This window comes from Mobula hypostoma, chromosome 17, assembly GCF_963921235.1.
Source record: "Mobula hypostoma chromosome 17, sMobHyp1.1, whole genome shotgun sequence".
NCBI classification, from domain to species: Eukaryota; Metazoa; Chordata; class Chondrichthyes; order Myliobatiformes; family Myliobatidae; genus Mobula; species Mobula hypostoma.
The window spans coordinates 47,561,650-47,574,621 of record NC_086113.1 but is presented as its reverse complement, the minus strand read 5'-3'; the positions used below and the strand labels follow the sequence as shown (position 1 = coordinate 47,574,621).

The 12,972-nt window shown below is 39.4% G+C and overlaps 1 protein-coding gene across 6 annotated transcripts in view; it reads right to left on the bottom strand.

The window, feature by feature from the left end:
• The window catches only part of LOC134358007 (dyslexia-associated protein KIAA0319-like), a 79,515-nt gene that overhangs the window by 27,355 nt on the left and 39,188 nt on the right, over positions 1 to 12,972 (bottom strand). For all 6 annotated transcript variants that reach the window (XM_063069873.1, XM_063069870.1, XM_063069871.1 and 3 more), the window contains 3 exons: positions 7,778 to 7,865; positions 6,407 to 6,499; positions 4,450 to 4,582 (listed from right to left, as the gene is read on the bottom strand). In XM_063069873.1, the coding sequence (XP_062925943.1) occupies positions 4,450 to 4,582; positions 6,407 to 6,499; positions 7,778 to 7,865 (314 nt within the window). The remainder of the gene's footprint in view (positions 1 to 4,449; positions 4,583 to 6,406; positions 6,500 to 7,777; positions 7,866 to 12,972) is intronic.

Genomic DNA, 12,972 nt, shown 5'->3' with positions numbered 1-12,972 from the left:
ATTGATTAGCTAATAATTTACCAGATTTATCACTATGTATATAAAACTCGCTTCTTGTTTTCATTAATTGATTTTCAACTGAAGATGTTAACAGTAAACTATGTTCCATTTGGAGTTCGACTCTCTGTTTATACAGCTCCTCACTAGAAGCAGTGGCATATTTCTTATCAATTTCATTAATCTTGTCAATTAACACAAGTATTTCATTCTTAATAAGTTTTTTCAATCCAGCAGAATAGGAGATAATCTGTCCACAGATATATGCTTTAAAAGCGTCCCATAATACCCCACTGGAAATTTCTTCCGTAGCATTAGCTGAAAAGAAGAAGTCAATCTGTTCCTTGATACATTTAACAAAATCCAAATCTTGAAGCAAATTGGAACTAAAACGCCATAGTCTAGTATTAGGAGATATATCCATTAACTTGATAGAGAGTTTCAATGGTGCATGATCAGAAATGGCAATGATGTCATAGTTACAGTCAACCACAGATGGAATTAAATGAGAGTCAATAAAAAAGTAGTCAATTCCAGAACAAGTATGATGTACATGTGAGAAAAATGAAAACACTTTATCCTTAGGGTGTAGAAATCTCCAAGTTTCTGAAATTCCAGAATGAATCACAGAAGAGTTGATAAGAGTAGCCGACTTATTCGGTAATGCCTGACTAGATATAGATCTATCCATTGAAGGATTTAAACAACAATTAAAATCACCAAACATGAGAAATTCTGCAGATGCTGGAAATTCAAACAACACACATCAAAGTTGCTGGTGAACTCAGCAGGCCAGGCAGCATCTCTAGGAAGAGGTACAGTCGCTGTTTGTCAGATTTGGATCTCCCCCTCCCTTCTCCCACTTTCAAATCTATTACTAGCTCTTCTTTCAATTAGTCCTGACAAAGGGTCTCGTCCCGAAACAGTGACTGTACCTCTTCCTAGAGACGCTGCCTGGCCTGCTGCGTTCACCAGCAACTTTGATGTGTTTTGTTAATTAAAATCACCACCCATTATCAACATGTAATCACTTAAATTAGGAAAAGAGCTAAATAATTGCTTTAAAAATTCAGGATAATCCACATTTGGAGCATAAACATTGACCATAACAACTTTTTTATTAAAAAGTAACCCAGTAATTAACTAAAATCTACCATTCGGATCGGAAAAGATATCCTGATGTACAAATGCAATTGAGGAATCTATGAAAATTGAAACTCCTTTTACTTTAGCTTTAGAATTTGTGTGATACTATTATTCCTTCAAAAACCTAAAAAAAAACGCTGATTATCCCCTTTCCTCACATGAGTTTCTTGTGCAAAAATAATATGAGCATTCAGTCTTTGGAATACTTTAAAAATCTTTTTTCGTTTAATCGGATAGTTTAACCCGTTTGTATTCCAAGAAACAAAATTAATCATCTGAGCCATGTTTCCTTAGGGTCAACCCTCTGGTATGTAAAGAGTTAACCACAATGTAAACTCATGAAATCAGAAGAGAAACAAAAATTTAGAAAGGAACCAGAAGTTATGACTCTGTAGACATTTTTGTAATTTTAAATTAGCCCATTTTAAAAAACTAATAGTAAAGTCTCCCCACCCACCTCCCATGAAAACCCAGAACTAAGCCAAGAAAGGGCCAGAAAGTAAACTAATACTAAATCTACCCCCATTTCTCCAGAAGGCAGCTCAGAAGGTACATGTTGAAAAGAAAGCCACCCAAAATCCAAAGGAAACAGTATACTATAACAACGAAAAAGGAAGACAAAGATTTAACACACACAATAAAATATTTTCATATCATAGTCTCTGAAATAATAAAAAAGCGCTAGTACATATTATTAGACATTTATAAACATAAGCAATTAGTTGAAAAAAAATGGCACTTCAAGAAAAAGTCTTATGGAAAGAGAAACCCAAAAAATGGTGCAATAAAAAAGCAAAAGGTATTATGGGAAGAAGACAGAACGTTATCTTGGTTATAGAAAACAAGAAAGAACACATGATATTCCTCCCATGAAATAAAAATTTAACATCAATCCAATAACATCAGTTTCAGAATCAAAAAATTAAGAATTAACAAAATGGGAAAGAGAGAGAGAAAAAACGAACAAGTCCATCAACAAAAGAAAACTTAAGTCAAATATGAAAAATACCTACACTACCAACCAAAACCGAAAATCTTAAACTTATAACGGTCCACCTTCATAAGTAAATTATAGGCTTTAAGGAAAAGCGAAAGATCAAAACTATAATTGCAAGAGCCATACATTAATTAGTCCGTAGCAGCTGGATAATGTTCATCCAGAAAACTTCGAGCAGCACTTGTAGAATTAAAGAAACATCGTGGGTTGTTCGGAGGAGAAATTCTTAAATGCGCAGGATAAAATAAAGCTGGTGTGAGACATTTTTGGTAACATTCCGACATCAGAGGTTTGAAAGCCAGAAAAGCCTTCATCACTTCTGGACTGAAATCTTCAACCAAACGGAAATTATAATCTTGAAATTTAATCATACCCTGCCGACGGGCAATTCGGATGAAATGTTCTTTAACATGAACATAATGAAAACAGATAATAACTGGTCTCGGTTTAGATTGGGAATCTGGCTTCTGACACAAAGTACGATAAGCGCGGTCAAGCAATGCAGGATCATTCAGGAATTCAGAGCTGAACGCTTCCTTTAAAAGTTGAGAAAAGAATATTAAAGGGTCCCCATCCTCGACATCTTTGGGGAGACCAATTAAACGTAAGTTCTGTCTTCTAGATCGATTTTCAAGATCAATGATCTTAGATTTAAAACTCTCCAATTGTTTAGACGTGAAGACACTTTTTGTTCCAAAGTCTCTATTTTCTGATCTCTCTTCCGAGCTTCCTCCTCCAATTCTGCAATTCTACTTTGTTGCTGTTTAACCTACTGGTCAAGCAATTTAAAAGAATCCGTAATTAACTTTATCTCTTCTTTAAAACTTTGGCGTTGTTCCTCAAATTTTTCACTTAACAGAATCAACATTGTCACATAAGTTAATTCAGTTTGCTTGAGTTCACCTTTCTTTTTCCCGTTACCATCGGAGTCTTTCCTGTGTTCAGGGTCTCAAGCTTTATGGCTTGTACCTGTATCTTCACTAATTTCTTCAAAGTTCAAAACCAAAGCTCAAGAATAATTCTATAACATGAGTCTTTTAGTGTAGGTAAAAGTAATTTAAATAAGGGTGATCGTAGGTTAAAAAAAAAAGTAATGATATGGAGCGAAGCCAAAGACTAACCTCACACCATGAGCGCCTCCTGGAGAATCCGGTCACACAACTTCTATTATGAGATATTTCAATGTCTTGCCATGCACTCATTTGCATGATAGCACACAAGTTCTGGAACAATGTACAGAAGCAGCTTTAATGCCATCCTTAGCTCTGTAATCTAAATCCTCCTTGCTGCATAGGTTGCAGATAATCCTACATGGATAACAGAAACTCTACTTTTCATTAGTAATATGGGGAAAATAGTCTTTAGTAAGATATTCAATTGCTAGAGGCATCACTCCCAGACAAATTATCCAAGTTCATCGCCAATATATGCACACTTTCAATTTGTCTTTACACTTATCGCCCCTCTCCCCCGTCCTCATTGTCCACATCTCTCACACTTTTTCACTGATCATTCTTGGGTTCACCAAGAAGACAGAAAGCAGCCAATATAATCAAAGACCCCCACCTACCCCAGATATTCTCTCTTCTCTCATTTCCCATCAGGCAGAAGATACAAAAGCTTGAAAGCATTAACCACTACGCTCAAGAACAATTTATTTCCCAATGTCATAGACTATTGACTAGTACAACGTCCACAATGTACCTCATCATGGCCTTGCACCTTATTGTTTGCCTGCACTGCACTTTCTCTGTAACCGTAACACTTTATTCTGCATTTTGCTTTTGCTTTGCCCTTCTGCTAACTCAAGGTACTTTATGTGATCAAACTACCTGTGTGGATGGCTTGTAAAAGCAAAGTTTCTGTACTCTACCTTGGTGCATGTGGGAATAATAAATCATTTTACTGACACTGCTGCCTTTCGCTGATTTCTGGGAACTATTCTCAGCCTGCATCTGTATCCTTCTAATCTGTTCCTTAATCTTTGTTGACCTTGCATCGCGGTACATTTTGGACTTCAAGGAGGAGTTACTGAGCAGAGACATTAATAACTGAAGCAGAAATAGAATACAGGACAAACTTCAATTAGGGCAATGTTAAAAGATAGAAATTCTCCAGTGTCCTGCTGTCAACCCCAACCTGACTAAGTAGATCTCTGTCCTCCCTGTATATTAATCATGCGCACCAGAGCTTTGTGATGTCCATGAAAAGGTCTTCTCTATTGATTTGGTGATGAAAAGGAATAGGTAAGCATGTATTAAAAACACACAATTAGTGGGAGCAGATCCATTGAGCAAAGGGTATATTACCTAAATGTGTAGTTACCAGTAACTAGGTTGGACAGGTGCAGAATGGCTGTGTTTCCTGATGCCTTCTGTTCTCGCAGAGGGCCCTTAATCTCCTCCCAGCGGTAGCTAACGATCCTGTCATCATCAGTACTTCCTAAAGAGAAGGGTAACTAGTTTATCAAAATCCAATGGGCCCAATCCACGAAGGCAGCGTAAAGGCAAAAATGGCTTTAAAACATTTACAAGTAACATAAGACTGTAAATTCTAGCTGAGGCAGGCAAGGAAGTGTGATGTTGAAGTTTTATAAGACATTGGTGAGACTGAATTTGGAATATTGTGTGCAGTTTCGGTCACCAACCGTTAGGAAAGATAGCAATAAGCTTGAAAGAGTCCTGATAAAGTTTACAAGGATGTTGCTGGGACTTGAGGACCTGAGTTAAGGGGAAAGGCTGAATAGTTTGGGTCTTTATTCCCTGGAGTGTAGGAGAAAGAGGAACAGTCAAGTAGAAGTATACAACATTATAAGGGGTGGAAGCTCCTTCCCCCACCACCCCAGATGAGACCAGAACTAGAGAGCAAAAGTTTATGGTAAACGGTGAAATATTAAAGGAAAACCAGTGGGGTAAGTTCTTCACTCAGAGCACAGTGTGAGTAAGCTGCCAACAAAAGTGGTTGATGCAGGTTCATATGCACTATTTAAGAGAAGTTTGGATAGGTACATGGATGAGAGGGGGGATGGAGGGATATGATCTGGGTGTTGGTAGATGGGACTAAATAGAAAAATAGGTTGGGGTAGACTAGATGGGGTAGAAGGACCTGGTTCTATGCAGTAATAATCTATGTTGGATAAGATATTTGTGAGGCCTAATTTGGAATGTAGTTATACAAGACATTGGTGATGCCTAAATTGGAGTATTGTGTACAGGTTTGGTCACCTACCTACAGGAAAACTGTAAATAAGTTTGAAAGAGTACAGAGAAAATTTACAAGGATGTTGCTGTATCTCAAAGACTTGAGTTACAAGGAAAAATTGAATAGGTTAGGACTTTATTCCTTGAAACATAGGAGATTGAGAGAAGATTAGATAGAAAAATTATGAGGGGTATACAAAATTATGAGTGGTATAGATAGGGTAAATGCAAGCAGGCTTTTTCCACTAAGGTTGTGTGGGACTACAACCAGAGATCATGGGCTAATGATGAAAGGTGAAAAGTTTAAGAGGAACATGAGGGGAAACTTCTTCACTCAGAGGATCGTGAGAGTGTAGAGTGAGCTGCCAGCACAAGGGGTGCATGCAAGCTCGATTTCACAGTTTAAGAGAAGTTTGGATAGGTACAGGGATAGGAGGGGTACGGAGGGCTATGGTCCCAGTACGATGGGAGTAGGCAGTTTAGATGATTTGGCACATACTAGATGGGCTGAAGGGTCTGTTTCCATGCTGTACTTTTCTATGACTCTATAACTGCTGAAAAATATCCAGTTAACAGAATGAGAGTACATTTCTTCTGAAAGATGCTCTTATACAATTTCTTAAAAGATAATAAATTCCCAGAAAGTACTTGGCAAGATAAAATATAATTAATATTAGCAGTGTTCTTGTCAAGATCTCTTCACAACCTAGTCAGAGGGCTGTGGCTCAAGTCAAACTCTAAAGACTTGAACACATTATCCCTGCTGGCACTTTATTGCAGCATTGTTGAGGAGACGGGCTTTCAAATAAAATGCTAAACCTCAGCCAGTAGCAATCTCAGCAGGATGCAGAAGATCCTGGAGTGCTTTTTGAAGCTGAACAGAATTCTGCTTCGTGGCCAGTAGTTCTCTTTCAACACACAACCACAGCCTCACAAAGTACCAGATTATCTGGGCATTTATGTTTGTGACCAGTTTTTGGCATTTCATACAACAGTGGCTACACTTCCACAGTGACCGGTTGTAGATGGTGTATGCTTTATCTATCCCTATGGTGGCAATACTTACGACTTCCATCGATAAACGTTGACATCGTAGGCAAGGACACTTCCTGTACCTCTGGAGAGGCGATGGCTACTGGAGACTGGTTGACACGTGTGGCTTTGTGGAAAGCAATGCAACATGTTAGCACAAATTTCATGTTGACCATATTGTCTACACAACCACAAGCAAATTAAAAAGACAGAGGTCCAACTTCACAATGATATTTCAACCAGTACAAACTATTTCAAGATCAATCTGTCAGGTTTTCTTAAAAGCAGGCTTGATTACGCCAAATACATTTTATTTTTTAAGCTCAGAAGTTCACATGCTCAATGCCTTTTCCGGTACTTGATCACAAAATCTAGGCAAGCACTCTTGGGGAGTAGTGAAGGATTACATTACGTTCCCTATCAAATGTTAAACTCAAAACCTTATTCGCCTCTTGATGGGGGAAGGAAGCTTTGCTCAGTTCATAGGTCAGAATTTAACTCTCATATTGTCCGACACAGCTTTTGGGACGTTATTCTGCACACATTGACTGCTATGTATATCATATTGCAATAGCAATGGGACAACTAAAAAGCCACAAAGCTCTTCATAAATCATACAGGATGCTGCTCAAATGCTGAGTTATGCTTTCCTTAATTATATTCATGCTACATTCCCCAGACAGGAATTGTCAAAAGTATCACAAGGTAATATAGAGGTTACTTCAAAATGGAAGTCATCATTAAAAATTAATATTTGGGTACAATTAATCAAAATAAATGGCAACAAAATGAACCCATTGCAAAGCGTCATTTACATTAACCCTGTTAATAAGCTTCACTAAAATAAAGATGGCAGTAGCAAATTTAAAGTCATTTTGCTTTTACTCCACTATAAAGCTAACCTACTTATAAAACGTATAATTTTATGTGTATAAAAGATAATATTAACCTTAGTCTTTCAAACGCACCAGTTAAACTGTAATATAAGTTTAACTAGATCCTTTTTGTAATAAAAGCATTTAATGACTTGTTTTATCTACATCAGCAAAGTCTGCTAAGACAAATTTTATTGTAAATCACAGCCCCATGGTGTCAGCCACTGAAAATATTATCAATTAGTGTGCACTGTCTATCTGGCTATCAGCTCACCCGTAACATACAAAGCATCATTACAAAAGCAAGAGTGCGTTCTGGTTGATTAAATTAAATTGAAGCATGTACAAAACTTCTCTGCCAGAGGAAGGTAAAAGATATTTACAGTCTTTCACACACATTCCATGGTAAAGAATTAAAGACTAGAAAATAGATTCCATCAGCTACGTTAAAATGCAGATCATTTGGCCAAACTGTAAAGGTCCATTAAAACGTTCCTTATCTGATGCTGATTAGATTTATCATTTATTACCAGGATTCACCGTGACGTTGACAAAGCTTTCTCCATAAGCACCATCTCCAGACACTGAGACTCTGAAAACATACAGGCCCTCTGACAACTGCAAGTTGAAATAGAATTATATAGAATATTACTGCAAGAAAACAGTTAAGTTAGGCTCTGTGGGAGTTTATATTCCACAGAAAATTTCCTTCATCTAACTTCAATTCTCCTTTAGTTTCTTTCTTTCCACATATTATTGAGTTTCCATTTATGCATATGTACCAACTCTAAAAGCATCAGCTATTTTACAGTCTCAACACTGAATAAAAGAATGAAATATTTCCCCATTTCTATGTTGTGGCAATCAGTGTTTATCCATTGAATCATGGCTGAATGATGATTGTAATTGGGAGCTAAATGTCCAAGGTTACACGTTATCAGAGGGATAGGAAGTAGGCAGAGGGGATGGCGTGGCTCTGCTGGTAAAGAATGGCATCAAATCGGTAGAAAGATGTGACATAGGATCAGAACATGTTGAATCCTTATGGGTTGAGTTCAGAAACTGCAAGGGTAAAAGGACGCTGATTCCAGTTATATACAGGCCTCCCAACAGTGGCTGAGATGTGGACCACAGATTACAATAGGAAATAGAAAAGGAGTGTCAAAAAGGCAATGTTATGATAGTCATGGGAGATTTCAACATGCAGGTCGATTGGGAAAGTTAGGTTGGAAATGGATCTTAAGAGACTAAGTTTGTTGAATGCCTATGAGGTGGCTTTTTAGAGAAGTTTGTCATTGAGCTTACTAGGGGATCAGCTATACTGGATTGGGTGTTATGTAATGAACCGGAGGTGATTAGGGAGCTTAAGGTAAAAGAACCCTTAGGAGACAGTGAACACAATATGTTTGAGTTCAACTTGAAATCTGATTGAGAGACAGTAATGTATGACGTTGCAGTTTTTTAGTGGAATAAAGGAAATTACAGTGGAATGAGAGAGGAGTTGGCCAAAGCAAATTGGAAGGAGATGCTGGCAGAATGATAGCAGAACAGCAATGGTGTGCATTTCTGGGAAAAATGAGGAAGTTGCAGGACATGTGTATTCTAAAAACAAAGAAATACTCAAATAGCAAAATAGTACAACCGTATCTGACAAGGGAAGTCAAAGCTAATGTAAAAGCAAAAGAGAGGGCATACAACAAAGCAAAAGTTAGTGAGAAGACAGATGATTGGGAAGCTTTTAAAAACCTACAGAGAGCAACTAACAATCATTAAGAGGGAAAAGATAAAATATGAAAGAAAGCAAGCAAACAATATCAAAGTGGATAGTAAAAGCTTTCTCAAGGAAATAAAAAATAAAAGAGAGATTAGAGTGGATATAGGACCACTAGAAAATGAGGCTGGAGAAATAATAACGGGAGCAGAGAAGATGGCAGATAAAATAAATGAGTATTTTGCATCAGTCTTCACAGTGGAAGACATTTGCAGTGTGCCAGACGTTAAAAGGTGTGAGGGAAGAGAAATGAGTGCCGTAACTTTACAAGGGAGAAGATGCTCAAAAAGCTGAAAGACCTCAGGGTAAATAAACCTCCTAGACCAGATGAACTGCACCCTAGTGCTCTGAAAGAGGCAGCAGTAGAGATTATGGATGGCATTAGTACTGATCTTTCTAAAAATCATTGGGCTCTGGCATGGTGCCGAAGGACTGGAAAATTACAAATGGCACTCCACTCTTTAATAAAAGGAGGAAAGCAGCAGAAAGGAAATTATAGACCAGTTAGTGGTTGGGAAGATGTAGTAGTTAATTGTTAAGGATGAAGTTATGGAGTACTTGATGATACAGGACAAGACAGGACTAAGTCAGCATCATTTCCTTAAGGGAAAATCATGCCTGAAAAACTTGTTTGAATTCTTTGAGAAGATTACATGTAGAGTAGATAAAGGGGATGCAGTGAAAGTCCTGACGAAGGGTCTCGGCCTGAAACGTCGACTGCGCTTCTTCCTATAGATGCTGCCTGGCCTGCTGCGTTCACCAGCAACTTTGATGTATGTTGCTTGAATTTCCAGCATCTGCAGAATTCCTGTTGTTTGCAGTGAATGTTGTACATTTGGACCTTCAGAAGGCCTTTGACGAGGTCTTTGAGGCTGCTTACCAAGTTAAGAGCCAGTGGTATTACAAAGAAGTTACTGGCATGGTTAGAGATTTGGCTGATTGGTAGGAGGCAGTGAGTGGGAATTAAAAGGATCCTTTTCTGGTTGGCTGCTAGTGACTAGTGGTGTTCTGCAGGGGTTGGTGTAGGGACTGTTTCTTTTTATGCTGCATATCAATGATTCAGATGACGGAATAGATGGTTTTGTTGCCAAGTTTGCAAATGATATAAAGATTGGTAAGGAGCAGGTAATGTTGAGGAAACAGGTAGGCTGCAGAAGGACTTAGATTAGGAAAATGGGCAAGAGAATGGCAAATGAAATACAATGATGGAAAATGCATGGTCATGCACTTTGGTAATAGAAATAAATGTGCAGACTATTTTCTAAATGGGGAGAAAACCTAAAAATCTGAGATGCAAGGGGACTTGGGAGTCCTTGTGCAGAACACTCTAAAGGTTAACTTGCAGGTAGAGTTGGTGGTGAGGAAGGCAAATGCAACGTTAGCATTCATTTCAAGAGATCTTGAATACAAGAGCGGGATGTGAAGCTGAAGCTTTATGAGGCTCTGCTGAGGCCTCATCTTGAGTATTGTGAAGAGTTTTGGGCTCCACATCTAAGAAAAGCTGTGCTGGCATTGGAGAGGGTTCAGAGGAGGTTCACAAGGATGATTCCAGGAATGACAGGGTAATCATACAAGGAACGTTTGATAGCTCTGGGTCTGTACTCTCTGGATTTCAGAAGGATGAGGGGGGATCTCATTGAAACCTTTCAAATGTTGAAAGGCCTACAGAGTAGATGTGGAAAGGATGTTTCCTATGGTGGGAGGGGAATTTAGGACAAGAGGGCACAGCCTCAGGATAGAGGGGCATCCATTTAAAACAAAGATGCAGAGAAATTTCTTTAGTCAGAGGGTGGTGAATTTGTGGAATTTATTACCACAGGCATCTGTGGAGGCCAGGTTGTTGGGTGTATTTAAGGCAGAGCTTGATAGGTTCTTGATTGGATACGGTATCAAAGGTTATGGGGAGAAGGCCAGGAAGTGGGACTGAGGAGGGGAAAAAAGCCAGGATTGAATGGCGGAACAGATTCATTGGGCCAAATGACCTAATTCTGCTCCTATATCTTATGGTTTTATGGTCTATTTGCAATCATCGCACTCATGTGTTCTAAGACTTTTGCATCAGTAAATTCTTCAATCATACTTTTTAAAAAATTGAATTGCACACAGCATGGGACAAACAGAAATTGTGTTTAATAAAGATTTTCCAACATGTTGAAGTGCTATTATTGCATACTTATAATTATTGGTAGACACACTAATACAAAAGTTACTAAACAAAAACGTTATCTTTCCCACAACTGGCAGATACTTGAGGAACGTTTAAATAAGCACATGGATGCAAGACAATTGAGAAGGGTTAGACTGATACAAGAGTAGGTTAAAAAGGTCTGTACTATCCTGTGTTCTATATTCTATGATTTACGGACTTTCCTAACCATCAGGGAATTCCAGAGCCCAGTGTAAGTGAGCACGAATACAAAGGTCCCAAAGTTTCTCTCAGTTGATCACTTGTTTTCTCTTTATGTCCAACAATACATTCTAAATGAATTACATTACTACAGCACCAACTTCTTGCAACTTTGCAGCAACGTCACTGGGAAATGTACCTGTTAAACATGCACCATTCAGACCAAGCACAGTCTCCTCTGACACTACCAACTCCCTTCCTCCCTCTGATTGCAGATCTCCACCATTCCCTCTGATCTTTCCCTCTCTGAGGCAGAATGTTCTGCGCTCTGTAAGGGCCTCACCTTTGTCCCCGTGGCCAACCTCAGTCAGTTCCGTGCCTAATGAGACACTGAGCTCTTCTTCATTTCAGTGGAAGGGAACAATATAGGGAGTGTCTCAGGTAATTTATAACATTTGATTGCATTCATTTAAATGTATTTCAGTGTTTCACACTTTAACACTTGATTTTTTAAAAATTTGTAAAGATACTTAATTTCTGATCACGAACTAGAAAATCTGCAGATGCTGGAAATCCAAGCACCACACACAAAATGCTGGAGGAACTCAGCACGCCAGGCAGTATCTATGGAAAAGAGTAAGCAGTCAACATTTTGGGCCCAGACCATTCATCAGCACTCAGCTGGGGAGTGATGCCAGTGTAGGCGTGCAACATAGGCCATTCCACTGAGCCGACAAATAGGCAGGCATAGCTGGGACCCACGCCAGTGCTCACGGCTACCCCTTTTGTTTGAAGGAAGTGGGAGGAGCCAAAGGAGAAATTATTGAAAGTGAAGACCAGTTTCGTCAGACGGAGGAGAGTGATGGTGGAGGGGAACTGGTTGGGTCTGGTGTCCAGAAAGAAACGGCGAGCTTTGAGGCCTTCCTGGTGGGGACGAAGGTATTTAGGGGCTGGACATCCATAGTGAAAATAACATGTACGGGGCCAGGGAAATCATTGAAATGACCAAGAGTGTGTGAAGCGTCACGGATGTAGGTAGAAAGGGACTTAACAAGCAGGGATAAAACTAAATCGAGATATGCAGATACGAGTTCAGTGGGGCAGGAACAAGCAGAAACAATGGGCCTACCTGGACAAGCAGGTTTGTGGATCTTGGGTAGGAGGTAGAAATGGGAGGTGTGGGGTGCGGGAACTATGAGGTTGATGGCAGTGAATGGGAGATCCCCAGAGTTAATAAGGTCGGTGATGGTGTGGGAGACAATGGTCTGGTGCTCCTTAATGGGGTCCTGTTCAAGGGGTAAATAAGAAGAGGTGTCTGACAGTTGTTGCCGGGCCTCAGCAAGATAGAGGTAAGTCTGCCAGACTACTACAGCACCTCCCTTATCTGTGGGTTTGATGGTGAGGTCAGGATTAGTGTGGAGGGAGTGAAGAGCTGAGCGTTCGGAAGGAGTGAGGTTGGAATTGGAGAAAGGAGTGTTAAAATCTAAACGGTTAATGTCCCATCGGCAGCTGGCAATGAAAAGGTCCAGAGCAGGCAGAAGACCAGGGCGGGGTGTCCAGGAAGAGGAGGAGGGTTGAAAACCGGAGAAGGAGTCTTCGGTGCAGGG